This window comes from Lates calcarifer, linkage group LG15 (genome assembly GCF_001640805.2).
Source record: "Lates calcarifer isolate ASB-BC8 linkage group LG15, TLL_Latcal_v3, whole genome shotgun sequence".
NCBI lineage: Eukaryota > Metazoa > Chordata > Actinopteri > Centropomidae > Lates > Lates calcarifer.
This window is the reverse complement of record NC_066847.1, coordinates 18307010-18329340: the sequence shown is the minus strand read 5'-3', so window position 1 is coordinate 18329340 and position 22331 is coordinate 18307010. Positions and strand designations below refer to the sequence as shown.

General features: G+C 40.8%; 1 protein-coding gene across 2 annotated transcripts in view; it reads left to right on the top strand.

The window, feature by feature from the left end:
* Positions 1-22331, top strand: part of plcb3 (phospholipase C, beta 3 (phosphatidylinositol-specific)) — a 49416-nt gene that overhangs the window by 14125 nt on the left and 12960 nt on the right. For both annotated transcript variants that reach the window (XM_018691187.2, XM_018691195.2), the window contains exons 3-16: positions 13204-13272; positions 15121-15258; positions 15676-15755; positions 15855-15908; positions 16151-16223; positions 17963-18063; positions 18284-18450; positions 19363-19509; positions 19644-19801; positions 20462-20544; positions 20780-20864; positions 21653-21800; positions 21992-22093; positions 22183-22256. In XM_018691187.2, the coding sequence (XP_018546703.1) occupies positions 13204-13272; positions 15121-15258; positions 15676-15755; positions 15855-15908; positions 16151-16223; positions 17963-18063; positions 18284-18450; positions 19363-19509; positions 19644-19801; positions 20462-20544; positions 20780-20864; positions 21653-21800; positions 21992-22093; positions 22183-22256 (1479 nt within the window). The remainder of the gene's footprint in view (positions 1-13203; positions 13273-15120; positions 15259-15675; positions 15756-15854; positions 15909-16150; positions 16224-17962; positions 18064-18283; positions 18451-19362; positions 19510-19643; positions 19802-20461; positions 20545-20779; positions 20865-21652; positions 21801-21991; positions 22094-22182; positions 22257-22331) is intronic.

Below are 22331 nucleotides of genomic sequence, written 5' to 3'. Positions count from 1 at the left end.
CAGCTGAGCGTTACTCTCCTCTCACATTGTTGGACTCTCAGTGGACCGCTGAAACCTTGTTCTTCCTTGTCAAAACCTGGTGCTTAGATTCCCCACAATGCAACTTAACCACGACAGTAGAGTCAGGTATTTGGATGTGTTTGTAGCGACTAATAGGCTCGAGCTGCTAGCCTCAAGCAGAGACGAGCAGAGAAAAACAGAAAACATAAGTTGTTTCACATACGCAGTACTGCTCCCCATAACGTATAAACAGACTTTGGTGTGTAAGATTGGTTCAAGTCATCAAGGTTCTGTGTAATGGTTATCTGTTCATCTATCAGTAAACTAGCGTAGTTTACTGATAGAGCAACAGGATATGTAATGGGTCAGCTCTCTCTGAACCCCTGTGAGCACGATCACAGAAATCCAAATGAAGTATTGCTTTAACTGACTGTGATATGTTTAGTTGATTGGATCCAGACATGCAAATTATTCATTTTCATACTACCATGTCAGATTTTATCTTCAAAATACAAGAATTCCTAAGTCAAAGCAACTTCCGGCTCCCTAGCTGGAAACACTAAGAAAAAGCAGCACTGGTGCCACCTCATTTGCCTTTTGGTGCCACAATATTTGGTTTTTCTTTCAATACTTACTTGCTGCTTTTCATCTTTGCTAATGTTGACACGACTGAGCTGGACTGTGGCCACTGTTCTTACTTCAGTAGCGGGAATGCACCTCACTGTCGGTCACTGCCATAAAAATAATGAAATATGCCTGAAGACATCCAAACCTCCAAGGCCAATTACAGGGAGGAGACATGAATAAACAGGGTCAGAGACTGGCAGTGACTAATAATGGTACTTTATTTATGTTTTTTCATATGCTCAAAAGATTTACTGTGGATTACTACTTTAAAGTGTGGGGTTTAAAGTTTGTGAATAGTTTTTTCAACCATTACTGAGGTGTTTTTGAACTGTACTTCCCAGAGATAACTTGTCAGTCAAACTGCGTGGCGAGTGCCATGATGTGTGTTTCTTCAACTTTTCTTTGTATTAAGTTTCTGCAGTGACGCAGGTTTGAATTTGGACAGTAGACATGGAAAACATGCCCTCTGCTCCTCTGCAAAAAACCTCCTTTCGGTCTAATGAAGCTTCTTTGCGCTGTCGTAAGGTGAAAATAAGTGCACCCAAATAACTGTGGCTTTCCAGAAGTTCTATTTCAAAGCGACAGGGTTTTGATTCCAGCGATCCCCGAGTGAAGCTTTAATTCAGTGTTGTGGCTCCCCAGGAGATTTTGAACCAGAGCTGAAAAGAAAGAGGACATGGCAACACAGATATCCAGCTATTATTAATGAGAGCAGTTAATACGCTTTTACACAGATGACAAGGGTATTCTGGATGGAACCCATTTCTCTGAATAGAGGTACTCAAAATATTTGATCTCCTGTGCAGTTTTTTATTTTTGCTGCTCTGCTCCTTTTATCATTTTAGATGTCAAGAGATACAGTTTCAACTAGAGACACTCACACCTTTAATTTAAGGGTCCCTTGCATTTGGGCATGACTGAGATGTATTGTATCTGCTTTTCTGAAATTCAGGGTACCCATGGTCAGTGAGCAGAACCGGATCACACTCACTAAAGTAATTTTTTTGTATCTCCAGCAAAGACATGCAAGGACATCCAAAAGTCTGCAACCTAAAAATGTCAAAAACACTTTTGTAACAATGCTCAACTTCAGAAACCAGGATAGAAAGTACCACTCACTGTATCAAGGGGAGAAAGACGCAGTACTGACATAGCATTTTATATAGGACAGGCATACATAGACGTAAAAGATCAACCCCTGTGGATTTGAGTTTATAGGAACTCAGCACATGGACAACTTTTGAAACAACTACAGTATAGGTAATGTAAGGTATGAGAATCAAGTCACTTAGACAATTGTAATACAGTACAATTTTAGAAAATGTAATGAAAGTTTTTCCTTTCTCCATCAGATTCTGCTTTGTCATACAGTTAACACTGCAGGAATTTGTTGGCAATAAACAGTAGTTAGCTGATTGGTTGGTCCAACTCCCTGTTGTTTGTAATTGATAAGAAAAAGCACGTTAACGTTAGTATAAAAGAAACAGGCCTGCAGAGAACAGCTCCCTTGCATATTCACCTGTGTGCAGCCTGGAGAAATATGTTCTGGCCTTTTCTCTCGCTCCATCCATCACCGGTCTATTAGCCTCATTTTATTCCTCTCTCACTTTACTTGGATCACCTGTCTCCCTCTTCTCACCTTTCCTTTTACTAACTTTTTGTAATTTTTCCTCCTTAAATCTGGTTTATCTCATTCCCTCTCTCTCCTCTTGTGTAGATATACACACGTTCACCTTTTCTCTAGGTATACATCCTCATCCTCTATTTATTTTCTCTCGATTCACTTATCTCCATCTGTTTCATGTCACCTTCTTCTTAGGCCTCACTGTGTTTAACATTTTCCTTTATATATTTCTTTATTCTCTCTCTTTTTTTCCAGTGTTTCATTTGTCTCTGTCTCTGTCCTTTTCTGTAGAACAGAATTTGACTACCTTTTCTTAAACAATATCTTTCCTGCTCTACCACTCAGCTATTTTCTCTCTCTGTCCTTATGTAATAATCTTCCACATCTCCCTCTCTCTTCTTCTCCCTCCTTCCTTCATTCTTCCCTCACCCTTTTTCTGTCAGTTATCTCCCTCTGTCCATCTTTGTGTAATGTTTAGAGGTGCGGCTTACAAGACCTCTGACGTTTGTGTGTGTATCTGTGTGTGTGTGTATGTGTGTACTTAAAGCCCAGAATTTCCCATAATGCTTGAGTCAGTGGCGATAACAACTGTCGCTGACAGACGCACACAGGCACACACACATGCACACAGTGGCTTGGCAGTGAAATGAGGGAGACACACCCCACCACTGACCAGCCTGCACTGTTTTTCTTTCCCTTTCACTCACTGTTCTGTCATCCCTGTCTCTTTAAATCTGTACACTCTTTGCCCTTTGAGATGAAGTTACTCTTAACATGAGCACATTTTTACTTGTCACTTTATCTAACCGAGGCACAGCTACGTTCTTGTGATTTATATTCGTTATTATGGGTGTTCTGCAGGCATAAATTGAGCGGGGTACACAGGGTTTTAATTTCATTATTTAAAAGTAATGACAGCAGGACTCACTAACATAACATACAAGCCAGGTCGACTGTTAGTGTAACGTGGTTGATGCTGTTTGATGTAGCGCCTTGGAGAGATATACTTCTACACTGCTAATTCATGCAGTCCGAGGAGAGCTTTGTTCCAAATGGTAGCCTTAATTAAACAGTGCATATTTCACCAGCTCCCAAAGTTGGAAGCTGGTCATGTCCAGGAGGAGCCCAGCACAGACATGCTTTATTCTATAGACCTATTTAAGAGGAAGGAATTGGAACAGGAAAAACTATCATTGTAGACCTTAACGTTTTATTTTGTTCATCTTTACATTTATAACAGTAAAACTCTATCATTCCCTTTGTTTGGGACCTGCTTTAATCCGTTCAGTGACCCCGACGCAAACATGGTATCCAGTTTGGAAACAAATCCCATAATACAGTATCCGTGTTGGTCGGTGCGTCGGTTCCAACTGGGGCTAAAATGCTAAACACAAAGTGCGTGCCAGTGGCCGTGGGTTACACAAGTTCCACATGCACATCCCAAATCCACACATCTGTTACAACATATGCTTGCACCCTCCTGCTAATCCTGCTGTGTGTGTCCTTTTTCTGTCCTTGGACCAAACTCTCTTCCATCTCCTTTTTTACATTCGCAACCTAAATTAGACATTTGAGGTGTTTGCCAGATGTTGTTGGGGGGTACAGTCTACAGGATGAATATTTGTTACTCAGAAGATACAGATGGGCAGTAAATTAACATCATCAAATCACCAAAATGAAGGAAAATCTTTTGGAAGGATGGGATGTTAATTGTATTCAGCAGAACACCTTATCACACCATAGCCTTATTATTAACGCTTTTTATACAGAAGTCTTCCCAAGCTTCCTCAGAGAGGTTAAAACCCCTAATCAAAGTGAATTTCAGTACCCAGTTCATCTTTTCACAATAGAACTGGCTCTCTGTTGTAGATTGCTTTCTCACACTTATTTTGGCTGTTTTGAATTTCCTCTTGTCACTCAAATTTCCATCTTAGACTTCCTTCATTGGAAAGCGAATGCCTGGGCTATAGAGAGTAGACTCAGAACATGAGAATGTGGTGGGATTTGATGATTCATGTGGTTTTAAAAACCAACACCATGTAAAGCCTGTTCTCCGCTGCACTGCCAAAGAGCGCTAACCAGGCCAGATATTATTCATGGCACCTAGTTTCCTTGTTTAAGAACATTTCTGCAATAATTCTCCACACTGCCACTGCCAGTGCAGATGATTTGTCAGCCGAAATGTTTCCAATAAACGAAGAGTTTGATTTAGTGCCGTGGAGCTGACCCTGGCGGGCTGCAGCCTCACCTGCCATGACGGTGTGAGTTGAAATGCACCTGGTGCTACGGATAATCCTCCTCCTCTCTCTGTTTTACTTTGGCTATCCTTTCTTTCGCACTTTTGCTGTTGGCTGTTGCCGTGTTTCCACGCTGCTAATCCTGCCTCCATTTGTCTTTCTCTCCCCCCTATTCTTTCACCCGTGTCTCTCCGTCTGGGGGCAGCTGGTAGCCGTCAGGGATAAGAGGCAAAAGTTGTTCCTCTAATATAAACTGAAGGATGACATTTCCTCCCCCTCTGCTCTCTATCTTCTCTTGCTCCCTGTCTTCTGCCTCTGTATCTCCATTTTTCCCCTTCTCCTTCTCCATCTTACTTCTTCCCACCTCTCCCTCTCCCCCCTTCTTCCTCTTCTTCATCTCATCAATGCTTTTTCTCACATGCTCCTCGTCTCTCCAGAGTTATTGCTCTTTAATTTCTTGCAACAACACTTCTAATCTCCCTCATTCTCTCTCCTGGCGTGGGAAAATGGGCAGGAAGTTACTCAGACGGGGAGATGGGGGTTCTGGGGAATTTCGTTGCCCCCTCTTCCCCCTCCTCCTCCTCCACCTCATCCTCCTCCTCCCTTTCCTCTTCCCCTTTCCCTAAATTCAGCTCTCTCCTTCTGTCCTCCCTCCTGTCCCTGCTGTCCCTCCCTCCCTCCCTCTCTCAAGGTGCGCAGGTCATGTCAATAGCACCTGGGCTTTCAGACACTTGCCCCCAGGGATGTAATTGAGTCGCCACCGAACCCCAATTTAGCCTCTAATGGTGTGGAATTGATTTCACATACCTTGAACAGGTTGAGGGCTAGGACACACACAGACACCACAAACAAACACTTGCTCTGGTGTGTCAGGTGTTAGCTGTGACATGATTTTAACAAACAGCCCAGGGGGATGCTCTAGTGTCACCACATTCTATGTAACTGGAGTCGCTGGAAGTAGGAAAGTGATTTGAACTGTGACAGTCCAATAAGAGAAGATGTGTTTGAATGGTTTGGGTTTTACATAGGGCTAAACTGGGGTTATTCCATTTTCTGCATTGATTCACATGTATTTTTTTTTCTTGATGAATTGATCATTTGTCTGAAAGATTAGGACATTTTAATTAACATACTTCATTTGTTCAATCCATAGTAATTATGTGTTGAGTTTCTTGGCCTGACCTAGGCAGATTTTGTTACCGGTATACAGAGTTGAGCTAGTAGAAGTATTCTACTGACTAATTTTGCATCAAGTGACTATTCATTTCAGCTCTACTTTTTAATTATGGGTATGAATGACTTCACTGCCCTACTTTGAGGCATTAGAGCCATATCCAGCAGAACTGGTAATAAAGGGTGTGTGAACCATTGTTGGTGGACTGACATGCCAGACTGGGAAACATATCCAAAAACTGAAATGTGACTTGTGTTTCTAGTAACAGCTTCTTACAACTTTTCTGGTGGTGCTGCATGCGTTTATGTGTGTGTGTGTGTGTGTGTGTGTGTGTGTGTGTAAATAAGACAGCTGAATTGTTAGTAGAATGATTGTTGGCAGGTATAAGTGGAGATCTAATGGAGATTATCTCCTTGGCACAAGTCAAACATCCACAAGGAATTAACTTGGAACAAGGGTTTACATAACACACATACACACACACACACACACACACACACACACACAGACACACATGCTGGAGGTCATTCTTGCGCACACACCCAGTGAGCGGTTTGTTGGGGAAGTTGAGTGTGTCAGTTGATAATGTGACTGCTTCCTCCCTCTTTCTCCTCTCTTTTGGTTTCTTTACTTTGTTTGGTCACATGTTTTATTTTCTGTTGACATTATCTGTTAGTGCACATGGCAGAGCAGTCTTCATTTTCACTCTGTCTCTTCCTCACACACACATACTCACGCACAGCAGAGAAATTCAGTTCTTTACTGTATGATGAACTGAGACACTGCATGGTATCGAATCCATTGTTTAAGCAGATGCTTCCTCCAAAATTTGTGTTTCTGTGTGTGGGTGTGTATACACGGCACAGTGTAACATTTTCTCTCTGCTTCATGTATGAAGCCAACACAATTTGTCTATCAACAGCATAGATTAAAAATCTACATAGCTTTAAAGAACAGTTCTGTTTTTTGACAACTAAATTTTCACAGTCTTGGTGATCATTTCTGTCATAACTAAGAATAACGTATGTATAAAATTTATTACTGAGATCTGGGAACACAGCATCATTACTAATAAAATCTCAGACACACCAAGAAACGGTTGCACATGTAATAAATAAACCCAATGAAGATGATCAGTAAAATTATTATGTGTCTGTTGTAAACATTAATCATAGTACAGATCAAGCTGGCTGTAGTTGTGTGCACATCTGCGATATCATTTGTGTAAAGTTAGTAAAAATAAAACTTAAGTAATTAGGTTATATTTAATTTGAATGAAACAAAGTTTAGCTAGTTAACCCAGAAAAAAAACACCAGGAATCAGTGATTGGTTGTAAAGGCACATTTAGATCTCATTCATGCCTCTTTCTGGTCTCTGATTGGTGGACTGAATGTGTTGCTGCTCTCATTGAAGACCATCAGTCCAGAGAGTCAGTCACATGAGAGGACATTCACTGAAAAATATTAAGAGACTCTCCTCAAGGGGAAGGAGTTAAAGTCTGCCTAAACAGTCACCAGGTTGGTTGTGTGCTTTAAGTGACTAAACGTGTCTTAAAAATCATCAAATCTAGGGAGAAAATCACTAAGCTGGCAACGCTGCCTCTTAGTTGTCAGACAGAAAGCAAAGTTGACATACCAACTCTACAGGGCATGTACAGATGTTAGCTAGTAACAGACAGCATTTTTGGGGTTGGCTGTGTCTTTCCAATGTCTCTGTATGCAGTGATGCCAAATCTAAAATTTACTTCGTGTTCTTTCTGAATACACCAGAGCTCACTAATGATGACATATCTTTTTTTTTTGTTTTTTGTACAAAAACCAAAATGTAAAAACAACAGGTTGTCGTTTTCAGAGGGAGCTGCTGGAGCTGGTTCTTGGATGGGATAATGACCTCTGGCGTCACTGTGAGGTTGCCAGGCAGTTGGCGGTTGCTCTATGCTTAGCTAAGCTAACTGGTTACTATCTCTAGCATCACATTTACCATGAAGGCATGAGAGGACTATCAATTTTCTCATCTAACTCTGGGCAAGACAACAAATATTTCCCTGAACACTGAACTATTCTTTCTACGTACAAACACTCACATACAGCTGCACTCTCTTCCCTGCCTTCTCTGACTACTTTTCATGTTTTGTTTTTCTATGTGTGTGTGTGTGTGTGTGTGTGTGTGTGTGTGTGTTGGTGGGTTGTGTGCAGCTGCACATGCGGGTTTGTGTAAGTTCACCCCCACTGATCTATGTGTGTTTGTGTTTTTTGAAAGATTTATGATTCCTGCAACTATTTTTGTTACGTGTGTGTTTTTGTGTGTGTGTTCGCCCCAGTTCAGCCTGTATTTATTTGTGTTTGGGACATTTGGTATGACAGTTTTGTTTATGTGTGTACTTATTTTATTGATGTTCAACTTGTTTTTGCCTTTCTTCTCATAAATGGTGATGATTTTCCATCCTCATGCATTTGGATGCTGTTTCTCTTTCATCCTTTATTGTTTCTCTCTCTCTTTTTGCACTTCTCCTTCTTTGTGTAGATTCTAATATTTCACTGATTATAAATCACTCTGGATCAGTTTGTCAGCTAAGTGGCTAAAATGTGAATGTTAATGTACTTAGTCTCTTCATTTTCAACCTCTCTGGACCACAGAAATATGAAACAACTGAGTGGAGGGAAAACACAGAGAGCAAGAGAGAGAGATAAACAGATAAAGGAAGGAGCGAGGGGGAGCAAGGGAGAGTGATATCCTATTGATATACACTGAGGAAATATTACGAGGTGACACAGAGACAGAGTTATAGAGCTGTCCCATGCTTCACAGGGGTATTAAGTGTCTCTGCCTTTCTCTTTCTTTCCAGCTCTCCCATCGCAGCCATAAAACAGTTTGAAGTTCTCTTTGTTCTAGTTCTTCGATGTTTCTGTGTCCTTTAAAGTCTTCTTCTGTCAAGACTACTCCTCTCCTCTCCTCTGTTCTCCTCTCCTTTCCTCTGCACTGATTGGCTGGTTGGGTTGCAGCCAAGTGGTAGAGGGTGGAGACGTGTGCTGTCCTTGCACCATGCGTGTTAGTGTGTGTGTGTGTGTGTGTGTGTGTTTTCACTAGGATCAGTTTTCTATTTGCCGTCATCCTGTGCCATTTGATAGCAGCCGTGATTGGTCATTTGAGACATATTTAGCTGTGGTCATCTTTCAAACACACACACACAGGCGTGTCACAGGAAAGGAGTGGTGCTCTCTTGATTGTTTAGTTGCCCTTTCATATTTTTCTAATCTTGAGAAAATGAATGGAGTATAGTGGCAGGGCAGGAGGGAGGAGGGGAAGTGGAAAGTCAATCAGAGAAATGAAGGAAGGAAAAGAGTTAGTGAACGAAGGCCTAATCAAAGAACAGTAACATTTACCGTGCTTGTGTTTAGTGTCTAATTATAGACTAACCTAATAACTATTGTTGGATCAAAACCACCTATGCACGCAACTGTAAAGCAACAAACGTAAGAAGGTAGTGTGTAAGAAATTACACTGGTATTCAAAGCAATAGTCAGGCATTTTGGGAAATACGCTTCTTCACTTTCTTGCAAAGAGTAAGATGAGAAGATTAACACCACTCCCATGTCTGTTGGATGAATAAGAGGCTATAGCCAACAGCCAGTTAGCTCAGTATTATGACTAGAAGCAGTGGGAAAACAACCATATCAGCTCTGTGTGAAAGTAACAACATCTGCCTGCCAGCACCTCTAACCCTCACTAAATTATGTGTTATATACAGTATCTTATGTATTTAACCCACAAAAAAGGGGTAGTTGGGGGACTATTTCTTGTCTCCAAATGCAGATTTGGACAGGCAGCCAGAAAATAAAGTGAGTTCATCCTGTACTGTTGAGGTGACTCAGTCAGTACAGAAATGACATGATTGGCTGCGCATCCTGTTGTTAAAGACACACCTACACTGATGCTGATGATCACAAACCTGGATATCAGAATCACACAAACAGGGAGCGTAATAGACAAGTTCCTCTACGTAAAAGTCATATCTGGAGCGTGATGAAAACCAGGATAACATTAAAAACAAACATTACCATTAACAGTTCCTGAAAATGTGCCATATCACAAATCATGATCACATGAATTACATGAATTACATGTACAGTTTAGAGTATTTTAGCTTGGCATTAATGTGACTTTTGTTCTCTGGAAATGTCTTTATGCCACTAAGACTCAAGGTTCACTGACAGCAGTTGCAAAAACAGTCTCACCATGACGTCCATTTAATAGTTTTTGCAGAGCTTTTAGTCATATTACATGATCTTCATCTGAATATGGAATTTGCACAGCTGTCATCGAGTTTTAGATGGGTTTTTTTCTAAGCTTTCTTAAGCACTTCTCCTCCATGGTGGTTGAAAAGCTGAGGATCCTATGTCATTCTTGACATTCTGAATAATTACATTAGCTTGCATATAGATAAAAAATAGATCAGACGATGCATAACTGTATGGCAGTGGATCTGATCATGCTGCTTTTGTTGATAATTCAATAATCATCTAAAACATCAGCAGTATTGGTTTTGATATCACTTCCGCAGAATCGCAGAGGGAGAATGAGCTTCTTCTAGGCTTAGTTAAACCCGACTGCACTGCAGCAAGACATGCTTTATTTTGAGTAAAGGGTGCAACTCAGCTTTTTCCACAGCTGCAACAAGTTCACAACAATCTCTAGAAGCTGAATGGGAGTGCATTCTGGGAAATGAAGGAAATCACAGACTGAGGCAGATGTACATGAGGTAGGCTGAGGGAAAGTTCTTTGGTCCACCAAAAACAGTAAATTAAAGTAAATTATAGCACTTTATCACAACATGACTCCTGGAAAACTCTCACCCAGACTCATTTGGAGCAATAATGAGCCTGCAGCTGAGTCTGAAGTGATAAATGGAGTGAGCTGTGTTTAGGCTTTGCACTGAGAGATGAATGGAGCGCTGCAGCTGCTATGACTAGCTAAATATTACACACTGAAACACACAGATACACACATGCTAACTGAGCAGAAGGACGGAATATGTTAGGAATGTGCTCTCAGAGATGACCGACCTTCACACGGACACACGCACCACGCCGTGCGCTCTGATACACAGCCGTGTGCAAAAAACACACACATTCCCCTCTCACATTCGCACACTTTTCTGATCGCTCGCTCGCTCGCTGACACATTTGTAATCGAGTGAAGATTTGCTCATGAAGAATTGCTCACAGCTCTGTGTCACTATCAAATGTGCACTGACTAACAAGGCTTTTCCCTACACACATGCACACACCTACACACGCACACACCCTATCTTGCTCAACAGGTCAGGATGTTTCACAAGTTGGGACCTGCATGTTGAGAATATGCCTGTGTGCAGACTGCTGCATGTGTGTGTGTGTGTGTGTGTATTTTACATTACTAGCCAGTGATAAAATGTTAACTGTCAAACACACACACACAGATGGCAGTCAAAGTTGTAGTCTCATTACTGTGGTCTCCAAGGAGTCACCATGGCAATAGCAGAATGAAACCACGGCCTGTGGGAGAGGTGGTGTGTGTGTGTGTGTGTGTGTGTGTGTCTGCATGTATGTGTATGGGTGTGTGTCCTACAGACCCAGAAGCACTTTATTCCCTCAGGAAGTAAGTTACTCTCCACAGGCCAATCAGAGGACAAAGTTTGAGACAGAGTTTAATCCAATTGGTCCAACATTTCTGACCTTTATTACTCGCAGCCAATCCCAGGGGAGCGGACAGCCTGCAGGGTGATGACATCACAGCTAGAGTGAAATAGCGAAAGAAGGAATGAGGAAGATGTGAAATTCAGAGCTTAAGCCAAAGATACTGGCTTTATGAGTTTGTCTTCATTGTTGTTTTTGGAGAGGAAATATGGGTAGAACATGGCTACAACAAGGGCATGGTGACGTTTGACAAACCCACAAACTCCAACTCAGGCAAAGAATAACAGGAAGAGGAACAATAAACATTTAAAGTTAATTACGCATCTTATGATAAACGAAAAGTATAAATTATGTCCTAAAAATGCACTAAATGCCACAGCAAAGCCACACAGAGATGGAGAGAAAGATGAGGAGAAGAAGATGATGGAAGATGAGTGACATGGATGAAGTAAGACAACTTAGGGAATGAGTGTAGAGCTAAACAAATATTTACAGTGCATCCTCCTCTGTGTTTATGGCTGGGTTTATGACCACACTCTCCACCTCCCGTCCATCCTACCATTTTTGTCTGTCTCTTCGCCTCTACAGCCAGACAGCATTATCCTCCAGGTTGAGAGTGCTGTCTTCACTGAGTGTATCTTTGGCTTGTTTGCATGTGTGAGCATGCATTCATGTGTGTATTTTTGTTGCAGTCATCAGTCATGCAAAGTTGCTCCAAAGATATATCTAAGACATGTGTGAGTGAGTGTGTATGTGTGCTGGCTAAGTTCTCTAAAAGTTCTCTCTTAATATTTCGCTCTGTCTCTGTTTTCAACTGTCTCACACACTCACACACTCACACACAGAGTTCATATGTCAGTGGTTGTGTTTTATGTCTAGAGAAGCAGGGGAGTCTGATAAAAGATAAATAAAAGAGGATTTAATGGAAGGAGGAGAAAGGCTAGACAGAGTATAAGCTTTTAGCCTGAGGAATTAATTTCTACACAGGCCTTTATTCGAGTTTTTCTTCTTTTTCCCATCTATCTAAAAACAGACTCTTGTTCCGTCAACATTTTCTGCTTCTCACAGAAATTGCAAACAGCAGAAAATGATGTACGTAAAATTAGCGTGTCATCCTACCATGTTGCCTAAATGTGCTTGAAGTACATTTTCTGTTCATTCTGTTCAGTGTTTCATAAATTATCTGAAGTTTGAACCAACCACCATAGAAATAGACCAATTTCAGAGTCTACAGCCATACTAGCAGGTTGCACATAAGCACAGAGCACAGTGGAGCTTTGAGCTAAATGACAATGCTATCATACGTGCAAACTGCTCACTTATTTAGTGCTAGTCTCACTGCAATGATAATAGGAGCAACAGGTGTTAGCATTCCATGTCAGCAGAGCTTTGAGCTAAATTCTAACATCTGCATGCTAATTTGTGCATAATGACAATGCTAACCTGTTTAGCAGGTACTGTGCAATCTCTATCATGTCCACCACCTTAGTTGATAATGTCAGCATGCTAACTAACATGCTTATCGTGTATATCGTGGAACCATGAATATATGTACAAAGTTTGATGGCAAACCATCCCATTGTTACTGAGATATTTTAGTCTGGACAAAAGTAGTGGTCCAACTGACCACTGCCATCCCTACAGCAGCATGGTTAAGATATGCTGTAGACCTATGTATGATTTTTAAAAAGGAAGTGACTCGCTCTTCCCCCTAACATAATCTAATCGTTTCCTCGTTCATTGATTTTCAACAGTGACAGTGAAAAACACAAAACATATTCATATATGTAGCAATTCTGAATTTCTGTACTGCACACACTCCAACTCAACAAGTGATGTTAGCTTTTCATCTCTTTATCTTCTAGGAGGTGGAGATTCTGGACATCAGCACTATCAGGGACACCAGGACGGGAAAGTTTGCCAAACAACCAAAGGTTGGTTGTGTGTGTGTGTGTGTGAGTGTGAGAGAGAGAGAGAGAGAGAGAGAGAGAAAGAAAGAAGCTGTCACCTCCTGCTGTTGATAACTTTGTCCTCTGGCAGGCAATGTGATGCACAAGTGTGACTGTCATCAAAAGATGTGTGTGTGTCCCTTGTATGTGTGTGTTTCCTCTCTCAGCTGATGGTGCAAAGGTGACAGAGCGCTAATGAGCATGCTGACAGATGGACTGTCAGACAGGAAGTGATATAACCAGTGACTGTTGGCGAGGAAGTCGTTGTGTAAGAGCGAAGAACTGGCCGACAGAGACACTAATATAAAGCCGCGCATTAGTGGTAAACAGTTCAAACATATGGATGTGTTGACATAGTGCAGGCTTGTGGATTGGTTTGGAAATAAAAAAGTTTGCTGCACTGAGCCACTGAGTCACTGGTCAGTTTATAGAAGCTTAAATGCTTTGAAAATTATTACTTTAATTACATTTTATTAAGCTGTAATTAAAATAATAAATAGTAAAATTTGGTTTTGCTTTTAATCAGCATATAAAAGAGTAGATGCCTTTTAAAACGTCCTTATATATCAAAAACTGCATGTTCAGGACTATTTTGTAGTGACACTCAGCGGTGTTGTGTAAAAAGTGAATTTCATGGCTGTTATGTGGTGATGAAATGTGACTTCAAGACTGCTGAGTAATGTTGAAATGTGGCATTCAGGAGAGCTATAACAAAATAATTAATTATATTTGAGCTGCTGTAATCAATATTTTTGTATTACAATGGATCAAAAGTGATTGCGTGACTCTGCAGTTCCCCTTTCACTTGTTGCTTTGGTTGTGCTCCCTGAAATTTTACTGTTTTGGTTTAGATTCACTGCTGTCATTGGCTTTGCCACAACAAACTTTTTTAATGGAAAAAAGTTAAGTTACAGTTAAGCCTGTATGCTACCTACCAGACACTGGTGGCAAGCTGGTGAACATGGTGGAGCATTTAGCAGCTAATGAGCCAGATGTTTCCCTCAGGAGCTGGTAGAGATCAGAGCTAAAGGTAGAGTTTAATAATTGGACTTTGGTTGATCAGGTGTGCAAAATGAATACATGCTGAATGTTGCTCCATAACTGATGGTTGTGGAAATTGGCAGTTGTTTAACAAGTTCACAATATGAGCTTTGTAAAATAATATATCAGTGTTGTATTTTCAGCTTGTTGGCCAAAAATGTGTTTACATTTACAGAAGCAGTGTTTCTGTCACTCTGGAAGATCCACAGAACATGCTGTCAACAGTTTTACGAGACCTAGTTGTTCCAAAGAAAATTGTTCATAGTGAGGTCTGTGAATTATTTTTAGTACTATAGTGTAGATAAAGGTTTTTTTTTCTTTTGCCAATTTGAGTAAACTGATCCTTTAAACGGTTGCGTGCCATATAACGACAGCGTACATTTTGTACACTACTTTGGCAGTCATCCATGTTAATTTATTTAACTGAAATGAAAGAGAGACATGATAGAGAGGGTGTGATGGAGAGCATGCATAATTGACAGGGAGACATTGAGTATTGGAGAGAGTTGGTGGTAGAGAGAGACAGTGAGTGGTCTAAAAAGGAGGAAAGAGTCGTTTGGTTAATTAGATCAGAGTGCTACACCACATGCATCACATTTACTGTTCTCAGGAGACAGAGATGGGCGAAGATCAGATGCAGGATCAAGGATGTAGAATTTGTATGCACAAAAACCAGCGTTAAGGTCAATGTATTGTGTGCATCATGTTTACATGCAATATAATGAAATGAAATGAAATGAAATGTCCCAAAGAGTACCCAAATATACAAGTGTATGTGTTTGTGTGCATCAGGACCCAAAACTGCGGGAGGTCCTGGGCTTTGGCAAGGGTGACAATGTAGAAGGGAAGCTGGTAACCGTCGTCTATGGCAACGACCTGGTCAACATCTCCTTCCTCAACTTCCAGGCAATGCAGGAGGATACGGCCAAGGTAACCGTGGAAACCACTAGCCTATAATCAGCTCAAATTACTTATACTTGCACATGATATTTCTTCCTTTTTCCTTTTTCTCTTCCTTCCTCCCTTTCATATGTCCTTCTACCTCCTTTCCTTACCCCCCTGTCTTTGACTTTCTTTCCTCAGGCCATATGCTGATTATTCCATTTACGATGTTGACACAGAGACGTGCATGTTTAGGAGTTGTAAAGAAGGATTATTTCCTCTGTGTGGGTGTGTGTGTGTGTGTGTGTGTGTGTGTGTGTGTGTGTGTGTGTGTGTGTGTGTGTGTGTGTGTGTGTGTGTGTTGTATGTTGTATATAGAAACCATTTCACTTAGTTTTCACATCAGACGAACAGTCAAACAACCCTGTTTCATCCCTTCGTTCTTGTCTGTGTGTGCATTTCCAGATTTGGACAGATGAGCTGTTCACTTTGGCCACAAACATACTTTCCCAGAATGCATCACGGAACACCTTCCTTCTCAAAGCGTAAGACGTTGTGTGTCTTATTTTGACATTAGGCAGCTGCAGATTTTTGAGACATTATTTTTACACGCTCACACTTTTCTCTGTTCCTGTCTGTTTCAGGTACACTAAGTTAAAGTTGCAGGTGAATCAGGATGGGAAGATCCCAGTGAAGAAGTGAGAAACACACACTAACCACTTTTTAAACTCTACAGAATTTTAAACACCACTGCTCTTCACTTCTTCTTTCTTTTCCTCTTCTCTGTCTCCCTTTCACTTTCTCTCTAGTCTCTTCTTTAGTTAACCTCTAGTTTATCTGTATTGACTGTTGATGACACTTTTTGCTCACTCATGTAAATCCGATCATGAGTCAGACTTAGTCTTGATTAAAAACTTTTTGAACTCTCTCTGTCTTTCAGTATTCTCAAGATGTTTTCAGATAAAAAGAGAGTGGAGACGGCTCTGGAGCAGTGTGGTCTCGTCAACAACAGGGTAATCATCAAAAGCAATCACTGACCACAGAACTACTCAAGATATGTGTGTATTGTGTTAGTTCATACATAACAAAAAAGGCAGAAAAAGTTGCAACCAGTCTCTCACCCTAGGGTGTCATAGCATTCCCTGCATGCCTTTACAAGATAAGTAAAAAGGCTGTAGGCCAGGAGAGTAGCCTTTAAATATGAAAATTTACATTTGAGTTAACTGCCAACAAGAGTCAGGTTTTTAATTTCTGCTCTTTAAACACATCAGATAATGAGCTTTAGAGGTAGTGGTAGTTGGAACTTGTTACCTTTCCCCTTTTTTCCAGCCCGTGCTGTGCTAAGCTAATTGTCTTGTGGCTGTAGTTTTGTTTTTACCATACAGACATGAATGTGGTATTGATCCTCTCATCTAAGCTTTGGCAAAAAAGCAAGTAAGCATATTCCACAAAATGTCAATATATTCCTTTAAAGCTTCTTATTGACTTTGATATTGCATGAACATTACTTAGCTAATAAGCAGAGAAGTTAATATTTTTGGCTAAAAGTAATGAATAAAAAGTAACATAAACAATCGAAACAGTAGGAATGCACACTTGATGTCATCTGATAGGGATGTGTGATCAAAGACAAAACTTATCTCTGCTGGTATATAGCCTCACAGATACTTTTGGTTTCATTTCTATCAGTTTGATTGACTGTCAACAAGAGTTTTCTTGTCTTTCAGATTTGAGCTGTCAGATTCTAAATTGTGGCCCCTTAAATTTGTTCATTGTTTAGACTGAAACTCTTTGCAGTTTAAGGGGGAAGGTTATTATTAGGTTATAGCAAAAAAAAAAAAAAAAAAAAAGGAAAGAAAAAAAAAAACCTGTGTGGGATCTCAGAAAGATCAAGTGTTGTTAGAACACTAAAATCATAGCTTCATTCATTCATATATGAGCTTTTCATCTACTGTATTGTCAAAATCTCTGCTTGTATTTGCAGATTAAGGTACCACAGGCTTGTGGTTTGGTAGGTAAAACAAGGTTTCTTGTGTCTTGATCAGTTGGTGCGATCTTTCCAAAAAATCAGTTTGGAGTCACAAGATGTTTCTTTTTGAATAAGAGACCAGATTGTGCAAACTGCTCTGTCAGCATTTCTCTTTATGTTGTTGTACTCTAGTGCCTCCTGCTGGTTACACAGGAGAAGACATACAGTGTTATAAGAAGGCTCAGAACCACAAACTGACAATGTCATTTATGTTATCTGGTGCTTTAGAAAGCATATTTATCTTCAGCCCAAAGAGTTAACAGCACATTATAGATTAATGTAAGTATGTGTTTTGTTTTTGAAGACTCACAGTGGCAGTGAGTTGGGTGTGAGTGTGTAGTTGGAGGCAGATGGCAGCTGACAGGATCAAACTGTCTCTGCAGCTCATATGCCACTCTGTTGCTGTGTCAACCTCTCCACAGTCCCACAGAGGCTTTAAATCTGTAACTCTAACAAAAAACAAGAGGTCTATAACAGAAGACAGGAAATAGCAGCACTTTGCCCTACTTGTTTCTGAGGAACTCCAACAACAAAGCAGGAGTTTAATGTGTTTGGGATCAGTAGTGGTGGCCAGAATTAATTTTACAGACACAGTGGCATGTTTGATCCAACATTTACATGTGTCTCACTCTGCACTGTATCCTCAGTTTGGTCTTTTTTCTCTCTCCGTCTCTCCCCTTCTACATCTTTCTACACGACCCTCTGTGTTTTCTCTCTTTGCAGGCAGAGGGAATAAAGCCAGATGATTTCACGTGGGAGGCCTTCCAGAAGTTTCTTGACAGCCTCTGTCTCAGGCCTGAGATACAAAGCATCTTTGAGGAAAGGTATGTGACACATAAATAATACATTCACAAACATACGCCATGATTTTCCATTTATGTTTATCCCTCTCCACTTTTGTGAGAATAGAATTTCAACCTCCACCTGAAATCCTTTCACTGTGACTCTTCCACTAATATTTTTAAGATTCCCAGTATCACTCACGATCTGTGCCAAAGTGATTATGCTTGCACTCTTTTAAATACACTTTTCTCCTCGCTCCAGTGGCTCCAAGAGAAAGCCGTTCATCTCTTTAGACCAGCTGATGGACTTCATTAACCGCAGGCAGCGAGACTCCAGACTGAACGAGGTGCTGTACCCCCCACTGAAGAGAGAGCAGGTCCGACAGATCATGGAGAAATATGAGACCAACACAAGCCAGCTGGAGAGAGGTTAGTCACCGTGTGTGTGTGTGTGTGTGTGTGTGTGTGTGTGTGTTTTGTTTAAAGTTATTTTTTTGTCTTTCTATTTACATTTCAGGCATTTATGTGCTTATATCAAGAGCAGTTAAAAACATGTGAATTTCATTTGCACTGAATTATTGCAGAGAACATGAATCACCCTCTGGTTCTGTTGCCTTTACTGAGATCCCCAAAAGTTCTCTCTGAGGAAGTGACCAGGATACACCGGCCAACAGCACGACAAGAGACTTAAGACTAATAAGATAATGTCATTGTACATGCTTCTTTATCTTTTTAGAGATTGTATCTGTTTGTCCTAAAGCGAGGTTTATCAGCAGCAGCAGTACTCAGATGATTTTAGATTTATAGGTATAATCAATTTACTTTACTTGACTATTCTGACATGGACTGACCAAAGCTATTTCCACTTTGCATCTGTTGTAAAACACCCAGAATGTGTAAATCATTCACAAAGCCGATTAAAAATCTCTCTACATGTTTTGCTGTGCTCATCTGTGGATAAAATATTTGAAACATGGGAACAAATGGAGCCATGGCTACCGTCAGCAGCTCTGCTAGGACGCTGTTAAGCCAAACTCTGTAAGATGATCCACTGTCCAGCCCACACTGTTCAGACGTAACCTGGAGCTGCCCTCAAACTCTGTTGATGTCCTTTCTAAAAACAGGAGCCCTTTGCTCTTATGGCCAGTCTACTGGTAGAGCTAATGACGTAAATTCATTATATCATCTTCCAGTCCTTGCCCTTCAAATCAAATCAATTATTCAGCCGGCCATGAGTTGATGGATGCTGCTGATCAGTCCAATTAAACCAGCAGTCAAAAACAAATTTGACTGTTTTATAATTGAGGTATATGAGCTCTGTCCTCTCTGTCTCTCTTGCAGACCAGATTAGTTTACAGGCTTTCAGTCGGTACCTGGGGGGAGAGGAAAACGGCATCGTGCCTCCAGAGAGGCTGGATGTCATCGATGATATGAACCAACCGCTGTCTCACTACTTTATCAATTCCTCACACAACACATACCTCACAGGTAAAAAGGCACTCACACAACACACACACCTCAGATCTAACCAGACACACAACAAGGTCTCATGTTTCATATTGATACCTAGATCTTTTGGATCTGAAACCACCTTTCTCTCCCTTTCGCACGTCCTTTTGTAGTGGGGCAGCTGACTGGTCTATCTTCAGTGGAGATGTACAGACAGGTGCTCCTGACCGGCTGTCGCTGTGTCGAGCTGGACTGCTGGAAGGGCCGACCGCCAGATGAGGAGCCCTACATCACCCACGGGTTCACCATGACCACTGAGATCTCCTTCAAGGTGGGAGTCACTACGTTTTGATGGCTTGCTTATTGAGCTTGTCTAAATTCACTCAATCATGAAAATGATTCAGTAAATCACCAATTCTTGTTTTAATGTTTATGGAGTCATTAAGGTGAAGGGATCCACTCTGCAAATGAATTTGATAGTTATTGACTTGTATGTACATGTTAGAACACCCTGACGAGCTGAGAAGCTATTTCTCCTCCTCCAGCTGTTGAAAATATAAAAATTAACAAGGATATTTGCAAACTTTGGTGTATTAGTGTGGTTTGGTCAGCAAATTCTTTGTGCAGTGGATTCAGAAATAGTGAATGCAAAGGCAGCAACCACAGACTGTTTGAACAAACAGAAGAATGCAGAGGAAATATATCTCCATGCTCTGTTCTGCACATTCATTGTAGTTGTTTTTATTAATACAGTAAGTGGTGGCAGTGCCATAATTTGTGTAATTGAAATAAAACTCTGTGGAGTATTTTGTGGTTTTATTGAAATAATTACAGTTTCATCCTGTAACACCAAAAACCCCCTGTTGCTTTATAACTGTAAACAAGGCTAAGACTTGCTGTTTAATTTATAAGGTACACGTCTGTATATTTAGGTTATTGCCACCAAATACCCAACAATCTATTAATTTTCTCATTCTTTCCCCAACTGCAGGAGGTGATTGAAGCGATAGCAGAGAGTGCTTTCAAGACCTCACCGTACCCTGTTATCCTGTCCTTTGAAAACCATGTAGATTCGTAAGTCACATGAAGTATGAGTGTATTTATTTTTACAGTTTGCAGTTGAGTCTAATGCAGTCATGATCAGACCACATGCTAAAATTCCAAGGCTCTTATTGAAATATTTCCTTGAAAACTTGTCGATGATTGAAGCCATATTGGATTATATTTATTTTTTATATTTGCCCTGCCTCACTGTGACCGCTGAAATTAAATCAGAAACTAACTCTCTCTAACTCTCTTGTCCGGTCAGAGCCAAGCAGCAGGCCAAGATGGCAGAGTACTGCAGGACCATCTTTGGAGACGCCCTGCTCATTGATCCACTGGAGAAATATCCGGTAAGTTGGATCTCCAGGCTGATGTCACACGTGGTTACACATCATTTTCTGCTTTCATAATCCTGTCTGTTTTTAGTCTGCACTAAACGCATTTTGAGTGATGTCTCTCCTCTATTCCTCAAGGAGAATTAACACACTAATATCCCTTTACTTCACAGTCATGGAGGTAATCTACTCGCAAACCATCTAATATGATCAAACAGCGTGTGATTTGCAGATCAGCTCATGATCTTCATCATTTTGTTCTAAGACACAAACTCATGATGCGCTGCTTTTAACTTGGCAACACAAAACACAATTCTTAAAATAAAACAAGCTGATCAAACTGTACTCGTGCTGTTAGACAAGCAGACATAATACTACTGAGCATTTATACTTACACAAAGAAGAATAAATAGAGAATTATCTGATTATATGTTCTTGTTTCAGGAGTCATACTCCATGTGGGGGAGTGTGATGAGTTTTAAACCAAACACAATCATTCACAGTTTACTGACAGCAAAGTTACTGTTGATTTGGAGAGAGTTCAGGGATGTTTAATTAGAGTTATGAAACACTGTGGTCAGCCCATGTGACTCCTGTGTTTGGGCTGCCTGCCTGCACATCTACTGTGACCTTGTTCATAGGGCCTCATGATTATTCAAGTCAATGTTTTTTTTTTTTTTCTTTCATCCCTTGAAATCTAGTGTTTTTCTAATATCTGATCACAGAAGAGTTGCTGACCTATCCCTACTCATCTCTCTTACCATTCTTTAAAAGATGTACTTTAATGTGTTCTTTTTCTTTAGCTGGTTCCAGGTCAGCTGCTGCCATCACCTCAGGAGATGCTGGGGAAGATTCTTGTGAAAAACAAGAAGAAGCACTACCACCACCGACCCTCGAGTGGAGGCAGCATACGACGCAGAGAGATGGAGGAGCAGTCGACACCCAACAACGGTGGGCAGACACATATATAGTATAGAAAACTGTGTTTTACTACATCTAGTTCCTCTTCTCTGGCTGTAATAACTGGTGAAATCAGCTTCTGTTTGGAGGAATAAAAACCTGTATGGTCATGGAATGCTACACACAAACTTATAGTAGCTATAACACCAAATTAAAACAGATTTCTTCTGCTTTTGTTGTAGACTGTCCTCTGACAGACAGCGAAGGGAGCCAGCTCCTGTCCAATGGGGAAGAGAAGCTGGCTGAGAGGATGGTGAAAGACTCGGAGCCTCGCAAGTCCATCGGTGGGTTGAAGAAGAATGGAATTGACAATTATAGAGGCTGCAAGTGTGCTGCTGATTTTGTATAATTTATTTTTGTTATATCCCATCAGGAGGCGAGGGAGAGAGCGAGGAGGATGAGGAGGATGAACCAGTGGCGGACCCGAAAAAGCCAAACACCGACGAGGTAAGAACCATCAGGAGCAGGACTGATGGAGTGTTTCACTAGCTGATGGGCTGATTGATTGATTGGTAGTATCTG